Genomic DNA, 18,978 nt, shown 5'->3' with positions numbered 1-18,978 from the left:
AATCATTAAGACTCCAGATATACAGAATCCTAGATCACACTGCAACTATTAACTACAAAATATGATTTCAGCAAGGCAATCCCTTTTCAATCAATACCTCAAATAACGGTTTAATTGGGGCTGGAGAAGCATTTGAAGCGTTCTCCATGGCTGGAAAACCCTTGAGGTTTAACAAGAGTTCTACAGTGCCTTGCTTAAATCCATTGATACATACCTCATCTACAAAATTGATAGCATCAAACCAGTCCTGAAGTGCTTCAAGGCAGTATCTGACAACATTCCTTGTGTATTCTTGTGTTTCCTGCAGTAAGAGAAACCACTGTACTATAGCAGCCAATACTGTGTCAGTGTCTGTTTTCCTATTATGAGTGCACAGGATTATTTCAAGAATACTTTTACATTACCGTTTACGGCCCCATCATACAGAAATTGATAAGTATTCAGTTAGTTTCAATGCTACTCTAGATGCTGAGCATTTTAACAGTGAGAAATAAGGCACCTTCAGAATTATCAGCTGTTCTTATCGCCCGCAGGTTTGTTCGGGTTTAATTTCTGTATTTTTTTTTTTTCAAAAATAATCAAAATGCAAGCATTAAAAAAAGTCTTTCCATGCAACCTAAACAAATTGCTAATATCCTTTAAGTTTCATCCACTGCAACTTCTTTACAGACTTGTGCTAACATAATGCACACGAAACGTAAGGACAAAACACTACTACACAGATTTTAACAGTAAGAAAACCTTGTTATGATTATATAATCAAGTATAACTTTATAACAATGCCCTAATACAAAAATATTTTTCAGATTAAATAAGGTATTTCAAGTCTAGATGTGCGCATTGCCCTCCAGGAGTGAAGCAGTGGCACACAAGAACAAAAGGAGGAAAGGGATGTAAACCCAACTGCTCTGCCATCAGAGGAGCTTAGAATCCCTTATTTCTTATGGGCTTCTTGCTTAATCTGCCTTTCTCCCTAAACACAGACTCTAGACCTGCCTCACACTCTGAGGATAGCTATGACACCCTTCTCACGCAAACAGTGATAGGTCTTAAACAAAAACAAATAAGCCCCCCTGGCCCAAAGCTTAAAAAAACAAAAACAAAAAAAAAAAAAGCAGTTGTAATTCAGTGTTTGACAGACATTTTGGTATATTCATACTATATCATTATAATTTATATCACAGAAAGGCTTTTGCAACTGTCTAATCTAAACTCTTTAATAAAATGGATGGTGTGCTCATGCACATTTTTTCACTGCACAGTTCAACTCAGGTATTACTGTCTCATAGACATTACAAATCTTAAACACTTATCTTTGAAGTTAGCTTATTATTTAATAAAAAGAACCATAAATTCTCAATAAGAAGGTGTGTATTTTCCGCACATATAAAGTATTCCTATAACCAGATGGATTACATTTTCACCATCTTTTTTTTTTTTTTTTTTTTTTATAACTTCAAGTCTAGAAAATAGTAAAAACTCTTTGCTCTAGTTAGGAGATGAACAGACGTCATAACCTAAGAGGCTTTTACCTCGTGTTGTTAGTAAAACAATACAAAAACAATTACTCTAACCCTCATGATAAGGAACCTTCTATATGTAGACACAATCAATATTATAATCCCTTTAGGGATAACTTATTTCTCTCCCTTCCCACTGAAGGGAGGCAGAATGGGTCAGATATCTTTATCAAGTTCTTCATCAGATTAGACGTTATTCCATATGTACAGTCAGTTCGCCCTAATCCTAACCCAAACTTGTGGTCCCAGTTCTGGAAATAATAAATTAGGTACAAGCATGAATCCTCCACTGACTCTATAGAGAACACGGGTTGATCACGATATTATATATTCATTGTACAAAGACAGCCAGAAAAATCTTTTCAAATACAAAACAGACAGGACTTTCAGGTTTGAAAACTCAAATATGTCATGAATAAAACATGACTAATGACAGAAATGTTAGTCTTACCCTAACTTTGCAATGTGACAGAAGACCCCACATTGGCTGGGCACAGGCTTCCAGCTCAGCAGCAAAGGCAGCATAGTACGTCTGTGACTCAAACTCCACGTGCTCATTTAATTCTCGTTTATTTAAATTCATACCTTCAAATAGATAAGCATAGTTATAAAACAAAATATCCAACTAGGTCAAAATGGAATGCAGTATTTTCAACGTTATACAAAACTACTGGAACAAGCAGTTTGAACAGGAGTAGATCAAAAAAGAGCAACAGCTATAGATTGGCTAGCAACTGCAGCCCTTGCTTGTCTGGCAATGTTAACATGGACAGCAGCCCTAACCCTTGTTACGTCAATGAACTTCTGGGTGGAATATATATGCACCTCTTTCTAGGCACATTTACTAATGAAAAGTTCATGATAAATGTATACTACATATAAAATACTCTATCATAATAAAAGCATGCATCTTCACAGCAAACACAGAAAAAGATCCAAGGTTATCAGGTGATTTTACTCAATATTTAAATTTAGAATTATACCAGTAAAACTTCAATTGTAAGTTATGACTTGCACTGTAGGTTCAACCTAACAATTGTGGTACTATGTATCTCACTCAAGTACGATGCAACAGCTCTTTAATCAGTTCATCCATTAGATCTTTTATTCTTAGAAAAACTACCTGTTTCCTAGAATATATTGTTCCCTTCCAGAAAAACATACTTAAAGAATATTATTGAAACATTTACATGTAACAGTATAAGGATTTTGCCACTGTGAACATTAAGCTGTCTTAACATCCTTGTACCTGTACAGATTTTAGAAGTTGCATACCTTGAAAGAATGATACAAAATTCATCCATGTTACCAGAAGACCATGATCTTCCAAAAACTTCTTTGCCACGCTTTGGTGTGAAAGTATGTTTATAAAATCACTAACGAGAGGCCAGTAAGTATTATTCTTCAGTAGTGCTTCCCCACAATTCACCACAACATGTAAACTATTTTCTTCATCTAGATTAAAAAAGAGGGAACGATATACACTTTTCTGTTTTACAATTTTAAAATAAAGTTACGGGATAACACAAAAATAACAATTAGGATTTATTGTCATCTTGTGGTAACACACACACACTGCAGAAAGGTGTTATTTAGACTGTGGTACTCAAGGTGGTTTCCGGATCTATGGACTCATCAACATAGATGCCACTCTAGTAGGAGATGCCCATACTTTGAACAAGACCATAACCTTTAAAATGTCATTTGAACTGTAGCTGCACCAAAACTCCTAATATTCAACCTCACCCCAGTGACATGAGAATCTGTCACTTGCTTGTTTGGAAGCATTTAGCATAGATCAAAGCCTTCTTTAAATCAGAGTCCAGCCAAGCAAAGAAACTTGATCTCCAGCATATCTGGCCTTTGTCCCTAGCTCTATGCAACAGAGTGGGCAAATTTCTCTTCCCTCTGTGCTCACTCATCAACAGCCACCTGACAGAAGCTTTTTCTTTTCCTATCCTCTCTGAAGAAAACACCATGCCAGATTTATTGTTTTAAGAAATCTTTCCAACTGGTTTCTAACAGAAGCAGAACTGACAGTTTGTGCCCTAGTGGAAGTAGTGCTGATACTAAGGCGATACAGGCTAATAGATGCATTAGTAAAACCATCACAGGTATGCCTTTCTAAATATTGTCAAGATGCACACAAAGACCAAACAATTTCTTCTATGAGCACGTGAAACCAATTTTGAACTTGACATGCTTCCAGTAATCAAGCTACCTTACAGCACATAAATGGGAATCTGGTGACCAAAACCTACACAAAGTCTTGAGTCTGAGGAGAAAGAAGATTTCTACTCTGAATCTGGAACAGAAAGAGGGTTTATGCAGTTTTTCAAGACTAAGACAGGAGCAAGTTCCCAAAAGGAAGAGAGAAGAAATAGGGCAGAAAGGAGAAGTCTCTTCCCCTGAATCACAGAAGTACATCTTCTGTTCTACATCTCTCACATAAATCTCCAGAAAGAACAGTAAAGAAACAGGATTGGTCCTGGATTCACGATGCACGGGATATAACCTTCCAGCACCCCTTGCCAGGTATTATCCTAATTCAAACCAATAGAATTAAAATCTTGCATCTGATGGTCAGCCTTGGGGATGGCTCATGTCCAGTTCAGATGCAAAGAAGGACCCTTGCAGTTACCCTTCATGCAGGCAGAAGGACCACAAGCAGTACAGCATAGCCAAAGCAAAAAGACGCTGCTGTTAAGAGACTCCAAACTCTGGCCAATGAAGCATGTGTACCTGGACCAGTTCCCCCTGCTATATATGTAAGCAATTTTTTTCTTCTCCTTTGCTATTGAAGAACATACTTTTTTCCTTTTACTCCAAGTTGTTTCATTTTATTGATTTACTGGTACCAAGAAAGAAAACAACAACAACAAAAAAACATTCTTACCTCCATTATTTCAACAGAAGTCTTCTAACTTAATAATATCATATTTTGATCTTGACAAATTTTACTTCCCAAGAACACAGTATGGTTAGAAAAAATGAATCAGATTTCATCCTGAAAAATATGCTGCTTGTGTTGTATGCAGCTATGAACAGATACTTTATTGTTACACAGCAACACAGAGCTCAAAATTCTTCAACTCACTCTTATCTGTTTGAGTTCCCGAAAGGAACAGGAAGCCAGAAGTTTAAGAAGCTGCACAGAGCACTTCTCTGCCACCATTGATTAAATGCTACTTAATTGCTCCTGTATCCTTGTGTATCTGCAAAGGAAGGGAACCAGGTCTGGCTGTTGGGCTGCCTGGCTTCCATGTGCTCACATTGCCTATCCAGGAACAGGATATCTCAACCATCTCTGCCTGAATCCACACAAGTACTTCACAAAGAACCAACAGCTAGCTATGTGTTACTGGATTCTTCACCCCACTAAAGGAGATAGAAATGTAAATTTATTTTAAGTTGGCCAAGGCATTGTCACTTCTTCATAGTACTCTGTGAGTCAGGGTTATGTAAGGGCAGTCAAACAAAAAAATGTTTTGGTTTTGATTGCTTGTTTTTAAGGAGCCATTACCAAAACATTTTCCTTGGGGTATAAATTCTTCCATTAGAAGTTCAGCAGCAGAAAAGTACTGGAGGAAAACCCTTTAAGAGCATAGAGACACCAGTCTTCCTGGGCAGACAGTTTTACCATCTGCACCCACTTTTATCCTCATCCTTTCACACTGGGAGAGGAGTAAGAAGAGTTAGTAATGCGTTCCAAGTTGGCGTCAGTACAGCTCCCAGGTCAAGTCTTTGTTTCAGTAACAGAGGTTGTCCATAATCACTTGGCATTCACAAATGCCCTGAATTAACTGTGTACTTTTAACAGGTCTCCAAAAGACAATTAACATTAGTGAAAAATGCAAATTAAACATGCCTTAGCAGATTCAATTCTTGGTATATGTTCTCCTTACTCCTCTTCAACATACTTTCTCCATCTGTTGGCTGGATTTGTAAGCTTTGTCTCATTCAGATCCTATAATGACCTACTTGTTTCCACTAGCTGTACAAACCAAATTCTTTTAAATTTATCTCACCAGCATGGACTTGTAACAGACCGCTTGCTATTTCCAGCATCATAAGGTATCCCTTGAACTAAACACAAGATACTAGCCTACAAAACTGCAAAAGAAGGCCAGTAAGAACGAGAGGAAACAAAAAGTAATTTTTTCTTGCAATTTACAGTCTGCCTGACCCCACATATACAAAGCGGCAAGCAGGAAATGATGTGAGCACATTAAGAAGCACCCAGACTGATTCCATGATGGAGTCTTAGCTAAGACAAACCACTGGTACTGGGGAAGTAGGTAACATCACACCTTGGGAGAGCTGCTCTACAGACAACTGTTTTCTCACAAATCTCTAACCAATATAACTGCTGTTATTTAAATTACTAGCTCCAGCTTATATAATTAACTACCATGAAGTTTCTCCAGATATTGCCTAACCAGTCGTACCCCTCTTTCTGCCCTGATGCAAATACTGATCCATTACCAGAAAGCTAGCAACATCCCATAGTGAACAAGTAAAATTGAGAAAACGCTTTGAAAATAGCTTTAAATGCAATTCCACTAATACGGCATTAGTTTAGCAAAGATCACTTCATATACAAACTGTATAAGAAAAAAAGTTTCAACAATGCATTGAATGAGTCCATATTCACATTTTTCTTTTGCATACTGTAAAACAACTCATGTAGGGCACCAGAAAAGTTTTCCAGGTTGAGGTCCAGCTGAATGAGTGCACATTATGGCTAGATGATGGATGGGGAATTTCCTGTTTCAGTACAATGCATTCTGTATTAAGCTATATGTAGAGTGGGCTAAGAGACAAAGTACTTCAGACAAAAAAGAACAAATTTCATGCAGGAGTTGATGATATTTATCTAGCAATACTCAACCTATCTAGAGTATTTTTGAGTTCAAACTACGATAAAGAGGACTGGGAGGTTTGCTGTCTGTTAGGTACAGGAGAGCATAAAAAAGGTCAATAAAATTTGTTGTGCCACCATCTTCAGATAAGGACAGGTAAAACAAGGAGGACAGAAATAAGACTGCTGTTTTCACATTGAAAGTTATACAATATACACTAATTTAAATTCAAATTGCCACTCTGTCAACTAAAAGCATGATCAAATGATATAAATCATTCTCCCGTAATACCACCAATCCTTATGAAGGTTAAAAAGAAAACTAATTTCAAATACTTCAAGTAGTTTGTGAAATACTGCAAAAATATTGTTTAAATTAATAAAAGTCTCAGTTTTCATATGTAATTTCTCATCCAAACAAGCTTCATAGCGTATATCCACTTTAACCAACAAATGGAGCACCTGCAATATAGTGCTCTATTCTAAATTATGTAACATTCTTAAGAAAGAAAACCCTACAAAACAGAGGATAAAGAATCAATACAATCCTTGAGAACTATCTACATTTCTAGGAAGTTTTCTAGGAAATTCTCAGACTCTGTCTCTACCATATATTGCTATATCCTACGTGTTTTGGAGATGGGAGGGAAAACATGCACTGAATTTACAAAGAAAAGATATTAAGCTTTCTACAGAATCAAATTATTTATTATCTATGGAAACAAGAAAAAAAAAAAAACCTACCTTGTAATTCACTTTTAATAAGGCAACTTTCCATCATATATAATAGAACTGTGACCATAATATCCAACAGCTGACATTCTTCTGTTACTTGGCGTGCAAGTTCTTCATTGCTGAACAACTGAACACTGATATGCACAATTCTGTTAGACATAGTGTCTGATTCATGGCTTTTCTTCAGTGTTTTCATAATAAAAGCATAATGCTGAACAAAAGTTTTGGTAAAAGCAATCTGAAAATTATGAAAAAAATGATGTTAACAAGCACCATTCCTTTCATTATAAAATACTCTCTTACAAAAGTACTATTAGTACATCCTCGAAACACTAAGTTACCATGGCAAACTAAAAACTGATGGTCCCATGTCTAGTTTTTCCTGAAACACTACACATGAAAAGACATATCTATGAAGAGGGGTAACTTCCAATATTAAGTAACCCTAAAATCCAATTTTCTCATTATATACATACTACAAAGAGAAAAAAAAAACACAAACACAAATGTTGAAACAAGAAACATAAGGTCACAGCATACCTGTGAAAGTAATAATGTTCTAAAATTTATCTTTTTTTTCTTTAACATCCTAAAACAGGGTGTAATGTCACAAAGTGACATACTGCAAACAATGAGATCAGTAGTAACTAATAAAATGGCAGTAAATTGATCACTTGCTATCATCTACCTATGGAGTAAGGTTTTCACTCATCTGTCAAGGATGACATTTTAACACTGAATTTCATCTACTGTCAGAGTATTCTATTTCTTTTTAATAAATTGTTATTAAAAGCTTTATTTTTTTTAAGTGCTTTCTCCTAAATAACTGAATCATCAACAAGCTTTGCTATTCACTATGCAACTGCTGTTTCCAAAATCAGATCATTATTGAAATATATCGATTGATACGTATGAGTCTTGGAACAATTTCTGGACTGCCCCATTAGCCTTCACTTGCACTGTAAAGCAACCTCCTGCACTGCACATACACGTGCTCATCTGCCAGTTCTGAAATCATGTTTCACTCAGTACTTTCAATTTCTGAATTAACACCATCTGGACATCCTTTGCTTAAAAGGAATAAAAAGTACAAGTTACACAGCATTGAAAATTTTCATCTCAGAGTTTAATATCCCATGTCTATTCCTTCTGGAAGTATTCATCTTTTATAAACACAAAATAAGACATTTTAAATCCACCCTAAGGCAGTTATCACTACACTGTACACAAATCACTACTTCATTTTTACCTGTCTCAGATTCTGCACTTCTATATTTTTTATTATAGCACTATCATGATAACATAACACTGCTGTTGGGCACAAGGATGGCTTCTTACAGCAAATATCCTTAAAAATAAAGATCAAGTTACTGATGTAAAATAAACAAAACTGAACAGGATATTACTGCAGGGAACAACACTACATTGTCGAACTTACCCTGCTTTATCTAGCCCAAAATGATGGAAACTTGTATAATATTTGAAAATGCCTTCTACGTACAGCACCTAGCACAGTGGTGATTATTTTTAGCTACAGCCTCTTGCAGCAAACACTTAGCAATGTATTTGCAATATACTACCTAACTTGCTCAGTTATTACAACAGCATTCTGGCATTTCAACCTAGAACAACCTATCATATAATTTGTTTTAAATTAAGGCTCGATACAACTGCAATCACTGGCAATGAAATTTAAAACAAACAATATTTATAACAACAAAACATTTAAGCTATTAATCTGGTATTTTAAGTTAGTATATTAATGCTATGATCATTATTTACTATTAAACTCCAGCAACACTAAAATACAACATGCATTTTAGCAAAGCAATTTCATGTTTTTATTTTCCATCACATTATTTCTTCACAATGTATTACATTTAAATAGGATTCTAAGGTTACATCATGTAGGGACTACAAGTTGATTGCAAAAAAGGTCCTGCTAAGCCAATTGCTTCATTTATTTAAATAAGCACACATCAAATCTTTTTACGCCTTACGTCTATAATGAATTTCTGAAAGTACTATACTATCTACACAGCTTAATGCCATAGTCCTTAACACACCTCAACAAAGAAAAGGCATAAGCTTTACCCATATGTTCATTCGTAACTTCAACAAACACAGCTCCTTCTAATTTTGAAAGAAAAGAAAATAAAGCAATTCCAGAGGTTACAATGCTGAAATACTGTAGTAAACTGCAGCCCATATATTAGAATAGCAAGAGTGTGGTAAGTCAGTCCAACTACTTCAACATCCTGTCTTTGAGTGGCTAACACTGTATAGACAAGAGGATGATATGGAATGAAGTAAAAATGCAGATATGGCATAACTCATCTTTCCAAATAGTCATTCAGCTTCCAACCATTTGCAAGTAGTGGCTTCCCAAGACATATGTGCTTTTTGCATATTTAATTACCTTCTCTGATTGACTCTGTATGATCTTGCACAGCCTCTAGATTTGTAGCCTACGCAAAAACAAAGCTCTTTTTTTTTCATCTCATCTTTCCTCTTAGCTGCTATTCAACAATCCCAGAACTTTCAGGAGCCTAACATCAAACCCCTGGCTCAGTTAGAGAACTTGCATCTCCCATGCTGCCACATGAGAGTTGTGCTGAAGTTTAGTTTCCAATAGAAAAACCATTCTACAGAATTTGAAGAACGGCACATCCACAAATTGGTGAAGTCCTATTGCTCTGACTTCCTCAGCGTTCAGTATGGGAATGCCTGAAGACGCACAATTTCTACTTCTCCATTTCTTTATTTTCTTTATTCCAGATTATAGCAAGGCTCCACTCTTGCATGATTTACACTCTTCCACGAGTTCACTGTTTATAGTCAACCACTTCTTTTCTTTCTCCTGGAAGGTCCGTTCTATTTCTTTTGTTTTTCTTCTTGCGGAAACCTTGACAATACAAAAACACATCTAATTTCTTGGAAGCTCCAGTAAGTTTCTCTTTTACTTTCTTTCTCTTCAATTGGAAATCTTCAAAGCCTCAAATGTCAGAAAGTGCCAGAAGGGATGCCTCAGGCACAAATCCTGTAGGGCAAAGACCATAGAGCTATTAACTCAGTGTTTTAGCCTGCCATTTTCAACACCTCTTCCCAATACTCAAACCCTAAAAGGGGTTTGTTTTCTTATTTAAAAAGAAAGTTGTGCAAACAGAGATTGCTGGTGTTTCACTGACTCCTGTGCAGGGTATGGTGGAGTCAGTCAGCTGCACTACCTTTATGCTGGTGATTAGAGATTTCAGCAATTTCTGAACGTGTACAGATAGCCAGCCCTGCGTCTACCTGTCTGGCTAGCTCACTCAATTTATCAGAAAACCAACCTTGCAAAATAACCCTGATGGTTTAATAAACTAAGTTAGCTCAGAAAAAAAAAAAAAAAAAAATCAAACAAGTTGCCACAACAGCACTGCCAGAAAAAAAGTAACACAAAGTACACGTGCTAAAGATGAAATGGGAGAAAGTAGCAGAAAGCTGAGAAATCACATGAAAGTTCATATCCCTACAGGCATTTCCTGCTCTGACTTTGCTTACTGTTGAAAAACACCTTTCAGATAATCACAGCAATTAAAATAAACAGATTCTAAGAGATTTGAAATAACTAGGGTTCGTGCTAATATTAAGTTTATATGTAGGAACTGAGTTAACTGCTGTTTAATCAAACACAATATTAACTTGGTAACAAAACAAAAGGAACGTTTAAATAATCCTTTTGTCTGAACATGCAGTATGGTGGCTGGAAAACAAATTGCTTCCATATAAAAGGTTGCAACCACTAGAGGAAACGAATATACCACAGCCTCCATTCCTAGTACACGATGAATGAAGATTATGAAAAACTCATTGAAGACTGAGGCTTCTTGCCACCAGAAAAGTGATCCTAAGATCATAAGAAGCTGTAGTTATTACTTGGTATATCATAAAGGTAAATGTATCAATACTTACCAGATTCCTCCTCATGCTGCTAGCAGTTGGGTATTTTCATAGACAGGCAGGACTCTAACTAGCAAAGGATCAGGAGAACTGGGGGTCCACAAGGGTCTCCAAATATCAAGAAAAATTCAAGCTTTATGGCAATGGATATTCAGTCAAAATGTCCTTACATCTTCTCAAGTGTTAGTTGAATCCAAGACCAAGATGGATCTAAGCTAGAATCCCAAATCAAAATAATGTCTCGACATGCACAGAGCATAACTTTAGATCCATGTTTTATCCTTTTCTTTCTTGCAAGTTATCTTCATATCCTTTATGCCGATACAAGGTTTCAAGGGGCACAAATGCAGCACTACACCAATACAAAGGAGCATTCTTGAAGCAATCTTCATGCCTGGACTTCAGGATTTCTTGATCTTTGCCTCCCAGCAGGAATTGAGAAGGTCCAAAACTTTAGCATGGCTCAAAGGTATGACGTGATCAGAGCAAAATGTTAAGCCTCACTGCTATGTATACTAGGTCTTGGAACATGTAGAGCAAACAACCAAGCCTGGCTGCGCACCAAGATTTAAAACAGGAAGATGACATCCCGTCTCCGTGACTCCAAGCCAGGAGACACTTGGTATGGACAACTGCAAAGCTCTGCAAGGAAACAGCTTGAAAGCTGCCAGAATATCCTAGGGCATAACTGAAGCAAGTATACTCACACTGTAAAGGCCTTCATGGAGAAATCACTGCCTACTACAACAGTTGCAACAGGAATTAAGTCACCACAATAATTTACCAGTTGTACCACACTATAGAGTCACTTAGTGCTGAGCCAAATCTTCCAACTGATAAAAATCCAATTTACTACGTAAAACAAACAAACAAAATCCTGTACTTGCAAACGTGAACTAATAGCCACAAAGGAAGAACAGAAGACAAGAACGAAAATTAATGCTGCTGCTCCAAAATCATCAGTCTTTTGTCCACATCTCTCTTCAAGCACTATACACTCTAGACTAACAGAATACTCAAAACAAAGTAAAAGATCTGCATTATTTTACTGCTTCGTATTCACATATAAACATATGTGGCTTCGTGCAAGGCATAAAACACTCTAAACATATAAGAAAATGATGTTTCAGTTTGAATGAACTAAGACAAGTACCTTATAATCTTGATCTGGCAGCATGTTGAGTAAGAAAGTCACCATCTTCTGTGGAAATTCATATTTTATCGTCCAAAACAGTAATTCTTCTAGGAAACATTTATGCTTCAAAACATCCATGATAGATTGATCTGCATAAAAGGTTTGAGGAGAGGATGTGTAATAATTATGTCATAATTTTTATCAATAACGATAATGCAGTTGCAAAATCAGACACAACTAACAAAAATTTAACCTCTTAGTGCACAATTTTTTTTTTCAGAAACACGGGGAAAAAATTAACATAGCCAATACTACATAATGCAAAATCTTTAAGACTAAGAAAGACCTCCTAGAGAAGTCAATGAAGTTTTCAGTACAATTCTACTACAAAAAAAACAGTCCAATCTTTGCTGATTGCATTAAACCTTATTGCCTTACTGCAATAGCTCCACCAATTTTAATTAATCACAGCAACCTGTAGTCACTTACTCAAGGGAAGCACTTAATAACGTTCACCACTACCAAGCTAAGTGAAAACAGCAAAACATCAAAAGACCATTTATGGTTAAATGGTTAAGTTTTAATCTCCTAACAACACTTCTATTTGCAGAACTCTAAACAAGCTAAATAGAAGCAATAGTTTATTAGCCATTTTTATTTTAAAGACAAGGTAGGTATAACCCTAGAAAATTACTTATCTTAAGTCAATGAGGGATCTCTTTTCCCCACCCTCGCAGTTTTTGTTTCATTTGTTACTATAAAAGCCAGCATAATGCCCTGATCAGACAGTATACAAGACAGTCCCATCTTTCCCCTTTCAACTCCCAGCTGCTCACTCTGCCACCTTGTTCATGTTGACAGCACTCATCTGTACATCCCTGTGGAGTACCTACAGAGGAATCAGATCATCTTTCCATTTTGTCAGCCAAGTTTTCAAGGAGATTAGTTTCCCAATACAGTTCACTGCAATACTGCACAAACACTAACCTCTGCTAGAATAAACTGTTCATAAAGCTATGGCTTGACAAGAGCGTTAATTAACATCATTGAAAAGAAATGCTAAAATACAAAGCCTCATTATCATCATTCTTCATTACTTATTTATGTTTTAAAACTACAACAGGAATTGTTCACTCCCATAACATACCATTTTCTATAGCCTGGATATTATTTCTTTGTAACTAGAAATCAAATAGACCTGAGGACAGACCCCTCCGCACAATATCATGTATCCCAATGGGACTTTACAAAGTGCTTTCATCAGCACAGATTCAAAAATGCTCAATCTGGACATCTTCTAGCCTTGAAGACTCACCACTCCACTGAGGTATGACAGCTTTAAGGACTGCACAGGATGACTTTGTGCCTACTAGTTAAACAGCAATCACCTTCATTTTCCACCATTACCAAATATCAGAGTTCCACTGTCAAGTGACCAATCAGTGCAAAACATCTCAGGAATTGCGAAAGATTGTGAGAAAGAGTGAATAATTTAAATTTTAGGGATCTTCTCAAGACTCTAGCAAGCCACACGAAGAAGAGAGTACTTTATTCAATATATTCTACAAGCGCTGAAATAAAAAATTACCTTCACAGACTCATTAAAGACGTTATAATTTTTACAAAATATTTTGTAAAGCGTTACATATCACCTACTGCAGCAAATGTGTGATGATCGTTTACATTTTCTTCCTCGTCTCTTGTTAAGAAATTACGTGTGTGAATGTACTGCCCATGAAAGCTTGGTAACCGTGCAGACTGAAGTCCTCTGTCCACAGAACAGACAGCACAGGTTTAGGTACATTCCAAGTGCCCCTGAGTGAGAACACCGGGCATGAAGACAAGTGAGGCAACACCTTATCTGTCACTGATGTGAAGCTTTCTCTGACATGTACCACAGTTGTACAGCGCATATTAGTTGTTTTATACAGCAGCTTCAGTCAGGGACAGAAGAATATATATCCAATTACACCTGCTACAGAATTTAAGTAGGCAGAATGCTGTTACCCAACTTGGAAAATTTGTCAAGAACTCTGGGACTAAAGCTCCCACTCTTGTGAAAAAAAGAAAGTTTTATCACAATTTTAAATTTTCTTCAACAAATTAAAGAAGTAGTGCCTGTGGGTTTAAAACTGTCCTAAACTTCACATATTTCAGATGGATGCAGGTTTTAAAACAGAGTAACAAAACGTCTCTCAATAGTCAGTCACACACCTGTATCAATGACACCTCAGGATAAAAACCACATTTTCTTTAAAGAAACCTTTTATTCCTTCCCAGTGCCACAAAAGACTCCGCAGCCTGTTTTAAACACCTTCATGGAATATGTGTCTTAGTGTACCAAGACATCCCTGGTATATACATAACCCCCCAATGAAGACAGTACCGCTGAAGACCTAGGATGGGAAAGGGAGTGTGCTTATATGGAAAAGGTAAATCTGTTTTTATTCAATACTCAGTTTTCTAAAATTTTCTTTTCATACTCTTATTTTATACCATATTGGACATAAAATATGAATACTGAAAACTTCAGAAAACTATTCAATATTTAATAAAAACAGATACTCACCCTTCCCCCACTGGCAGACTCCCTCCTCTGGGGCTGATATTAGGAGCTACCAACACCATGAGCACAGTCCATGTTGGGATAACTCAGAGGGGGGAAGACTACAATCCTGGGGGGAAATCAAATGTTGCATTAAAGAACCACTTTTCCTGAAATGCCACTGCTCATACTGTTTTTCAGATGGAGGACACTTCTAAACATGGGCTTCCTCCCTGCCCATTTTCCATAACCAATCATTACGCATCAGAAAAAGGACCATCTTTTTCTTGCATTATCTGACTAACTTATCTTTTAGGACTTAACAGTCTAAGTAAGAGAGCTTTCCTGGGATGTCAGTAAAGTTCCTGCAGTTCTCCATATCTACCACATTTTTCATAACATCATTAATCTGTCACATTTCTGATTCATTCTGAGTCTCTCTTATCCCTGCTTATAGTCTCTCTTATCCCTGCTTATATAAACATGTATTGCTGCAGTATGCAGGAACCAAGGTACCTCTGCCTGCAGAGCCTTCATGATCTTTCACATATCATTGCTTCACCTCTCAATAACACACCTGCCCAAACATTTAGTTCTCTGCTTTTCCAACTTTCCAATCTCTTCTTAATTCGAGCTGAAAACACTAGAAATAATCAGTCTTCCTTTCCTATAACCCTCACAACACTTTCATATCTGTTTATTGACTTCAGGAATTTCTGCATTTCAAATTCAAGTTCCAAATCTTCACTTCAATACCTTTACAGGAATTTTTTCAACTTTCACCATCACAACAGAACATTTTCACCCAAATGTTCTTTTCTCAAATCTTGCAGTTTCTTTCTGCTTCTGATGACAGTCTACTAACACCCTCATAAAAAAAAATAAATATTAAAACACTTCACTTTTTAGCACAAAAACACAAAGGAAAAACACGAGATAAGGCTACCTCGTCTCTAGCCTACATTCATTCTTGAATTAGAACTTCCACTGACCTCAATGAGAGTGCTGTTCATCTTGGACTAGAAATTGTACAAAGGATTAGTTTCAGTCTAGGAAAATAACGAAGTAGTTTCAAAGGAGACTTCATCCGCATATCTTTTCTTAAGCATAACTAGAAAAACATTACAGAAAACCAGCCAGAACCAGAGAGAACCATTCTTGCCTGGCTGAGAACATAATCACATTGTACAGTGGCATAATGAAAAAAATTGTCAAGAACAAATACACTAAAAACCTGTTTGCCAAGATGTATTCTGGTCCTGCCTGCCACACAGTGAAAATAGAACGAATTGTTAGATGCCAGCTTACAACATGGAAGTGACAAAACAGTTGGTCAAAGTCTCAGAAAGTGATACTCACTCCCAAGAGAATTTGAAGTTGCAAAGTCGCACTGTTTCAGTCGCTATTCTTTTTTAGACTATTATGTTTAATGCTTGCCACATGCAGCTCCACAGTGCTTGGGAAGTGATTGAATATCCCTAGATAATTCTTTAAGATAGACACAAAGCAAATATGATACACTGAAATCAGTATTTCATAAATACCTTTGGTGGTGCTGCTTAGTTTCACCCTCTTGCGCTTGCCCACACCTTGGCTACCATCCTGGTCCTCCTGGGGTAGAGGAAGAGTTTAAAAAGTTGATAACTGTATATTTAGAATTTTATTGCCAAGAGACTATACGCTCTCAAAATCCTGGTTCAACTATCAAGCTAAAACAGAGATGCCCTGAATATACTCTTACCACAAAATATACTTTTGCTGTTTACAGGAACCAAGGACTCAGTGCAACTCATTAGGGAAAACAGTTCTTTAAACTGTTCTTTTTCCCCCCTACAGGCAACATTATCATCTGCAAGTTCAGACAACTTCATCTATTTCAATAATTTTGTCAGTTGGTTGCTTTGATTTCTGGAACTGGTTGCTACAAAAATGTTTAATTTAGCACTACAAATTTTCTAAATGTTGCACATCCAAGGTTTTATTTTACTCATCAATGAGGATTTTTTTTGTTTGTTTCCTAAAAAACTTATCAGCTAACACTTCGACTTGAACACTTCGAAGTTCACAACACAAACAGATGGATATTTTCTAATCAATACAAAGTTTTGTTTCAAGAATAAAGTCTTTTTGACACTTTTAAGAGACCAATTCTAATTGCTTGTTTCCTACAGAATAAAGCAAACACTTTACACAGGCACTTGTCATCTGAAGCTCTCAATGCACTCTGCAAACAAAACAGCAAAGGATCCAAAATGCAATGCAAGTTAAAAACATCACCACCACTTCACAAAATCTAACACTTAAAAAAATAATGTGACATTAGAGGACTACATTAAAAATTGTGTTTCTCTTTTCTAATGATAGCAGTCCCAATGAAACTCTGACATAAACAATTTCTACAGGTACTAATAAAATGAGAGAAAATTAATGCAAGTATCTATGGCTAAAAGTAATCAATCAATATCAACCTTCTCTAATTAAAGGTCCTACTTCAGTTCTGAATTTCAAGAGGGATTGTAAAGAACACAGAACATAAGAAGAAACTATTCTTCACTGGGGAGAAAAATTATTCATATTTTATATGTAAGAATTGACCAGAAGCATCATGTTAAGGAAAGATCTGAATTTCTCCTCATCTCTTCAGTACCTCCATCTAAAAAATCTGTAGCCAACTTTTAAGATTTTGAACATTTGAACTCTTAGATCTCCTGTGTTCTTTGTGAACACATGCTACTTCTGCACTCAGGAGGCAGTCAGTTGTCAGCACGTTGTCACAGATCACCCCCCCACACTAGAGAGGCCAAAGGTGCCAAACAAAAATCAAACCTGATAGAGATCATGATACTACTGCTGGAAGAGTCTGCAATTTAAGTCTCCTGTCCTGAAGACAAGGAATCAAAATTCAAATTCAAATCAAAAAACACCTTGTTTTCACCCACTTATTACACAAAAATAGTACCAGAAATATATGCAGATTTGCTTTACATAACAGAATATTTAACAATATGCCTAAGGTGTGCCACCTCTGTCCAAATTTCAAATAATAAATTTTATGTAATATCAGATACTATTTTATAAAATGGTCTAATTTTTGTACTATTACGTTAAACATACAAAGTTGTTGATTGCAATTTTTAACTAAGTAATATGTTATTTTAGCGTTCATTAAACTACAATGATGCCAAAATGAGATATCCAATACAGTTATCCATCAGTGTAGTCAAAGTGTTCACGGACTGGGTTTTATTACTTGGAACATGTTATTCTCTTAAATAGGAAAGGTTTAGAAACGGTCTTTTTTTCTCCTCCTTTTGTACGAAGGAAGATACAAAGGGGGAAAAATTAATGAAGGAAACTAATGGCAAGTTGTCTCCAAAATATCACAGGTTGGAACACAAAGCATTTTAAAAATAAAGCACAAAATATACCTATACCATTTTAGGGGAAAAAAATAAAACCAAAAAACCCACCCACATCTCAGCATAAATTCATCCATCCAATTCATTTTTAACTTAGAACCATCTACTATTGTAGAAATTAAGCCAGACACTGAACTGTGCAAAACTTTTCAAGTTACTTAATTCCCTAAGGAAGCACTACTTTAATTCATATCCTTAATAATCTAGCTCTTCATTGGTGAAACAATGCTACTTTTAGAACTCACCTCAAAGGAAAGTACACTAGACTTTCTAGATTTATCTTAAATATCAGAGAAAGAAAAATCAGAAGTACTCTTGCTACGTTTCTAAATTCAAACACAGCTTTACTCTCCTATAAGAGATTATATTAGAGCATAAAAGAAGCTCTAAGTAGCCTTTGTAACATATGGGAGTAACAGAGGGAAGAAAGAAGTTCTATTGTTTTATGACTTCTCTTTCTTATTTCTCTAATAAGCAACTCTCCAGTAAGCTTTTCTCTAGTACTCTCATTTATCTAATATGCATTTCACCGTCCACCTGCCTAGTTTTATTTAGGCTTTTTGAGTTTCTTTTCAGTAATTCACATTTGCTAAGCAGACCACAATTATAAAAGATTTTAAAAGGCATAAAAAGCCATCTTTCTTTCAGCGATGCTACTGAGATTTACCTATGTAGGCTATTCCAGTACCATATTTATAGAATGTTTCCTCTTTGTTGTTTTGTTTCCTACAAAAAGCCTCAATATTATTTTAATTGCTTTCTATTTTATGTCAATGGAATTTTATTGAAAATAGAAAAGGAAAAATCCAGAAGCGCAAATA

General features: G+C 36.1%; 1 protein-coding gene across 7 annotated transcripts in view; it reads right to left on the bottom strand.

The window, feature by feature from the left end:
- Positions 1–18,978, bottom strand: part of UBR3 (ubiquitin protein ligase E3 component n-recognin 3) — a 104,076-nt gene that overhangs the window by 67,897 nt on the left and 17,201 nt on the right. For 4 of the 7 annotated variants that reach the window (XM_027462185.3, XM_027462188.3, XM_072040914.1 and 1 more), the window contains exons 6-11: positions 16,283–16,349; positions 12,212–12,342; positions 7,126–7,354; positions 2,796–2,975; positions 1,972–2,105; positions 215–301 (exon numbers count right to left, since the gene is read on the bottom strand). In XM_027462185.3, the coding sequence (XP_027317986.1) occupies positions 215–301; positions 1,972–2,105; positions 2,796–2,975; positions 7,126–7,354; positions 12,212–12,342; positions 16,283–16,349 (828 nt within the window). Of the gene's footprint in view, positions 1–214; positions 302–1,971; positions 2,106–2,795; positions 2,976–7,125; positions 7,355–12,211; positions 12,343–14,762; positions 14,869–16,282; positions 16,350–18,978 lie in introns of those variants that run through there. The other 3 variants (XM_072040916.1, XM_072040915.1, XM_072040918.1) reach the window with 2 other exon arrangements.

This window comes from Anas platyrhynchos, chromosome 7, assembly GCF_047663525.1.
Source record: "Anas platyrhynchos isolate ZD024472 breed Pekin duck chromosome 7, IASCAAS_PekinDuck_T2T, whole genome shotgun sequence".
Taxonomy (NCBI): domain Eukaryota; kingdom Metazoa; phylum Chordata; class Aves; order Anseriformes; family Anatidae; genus Anas; species Anas platyrhynchos.
This window is presented reverse-complemented; position numbering and strand designations above follow the sequence as displayed.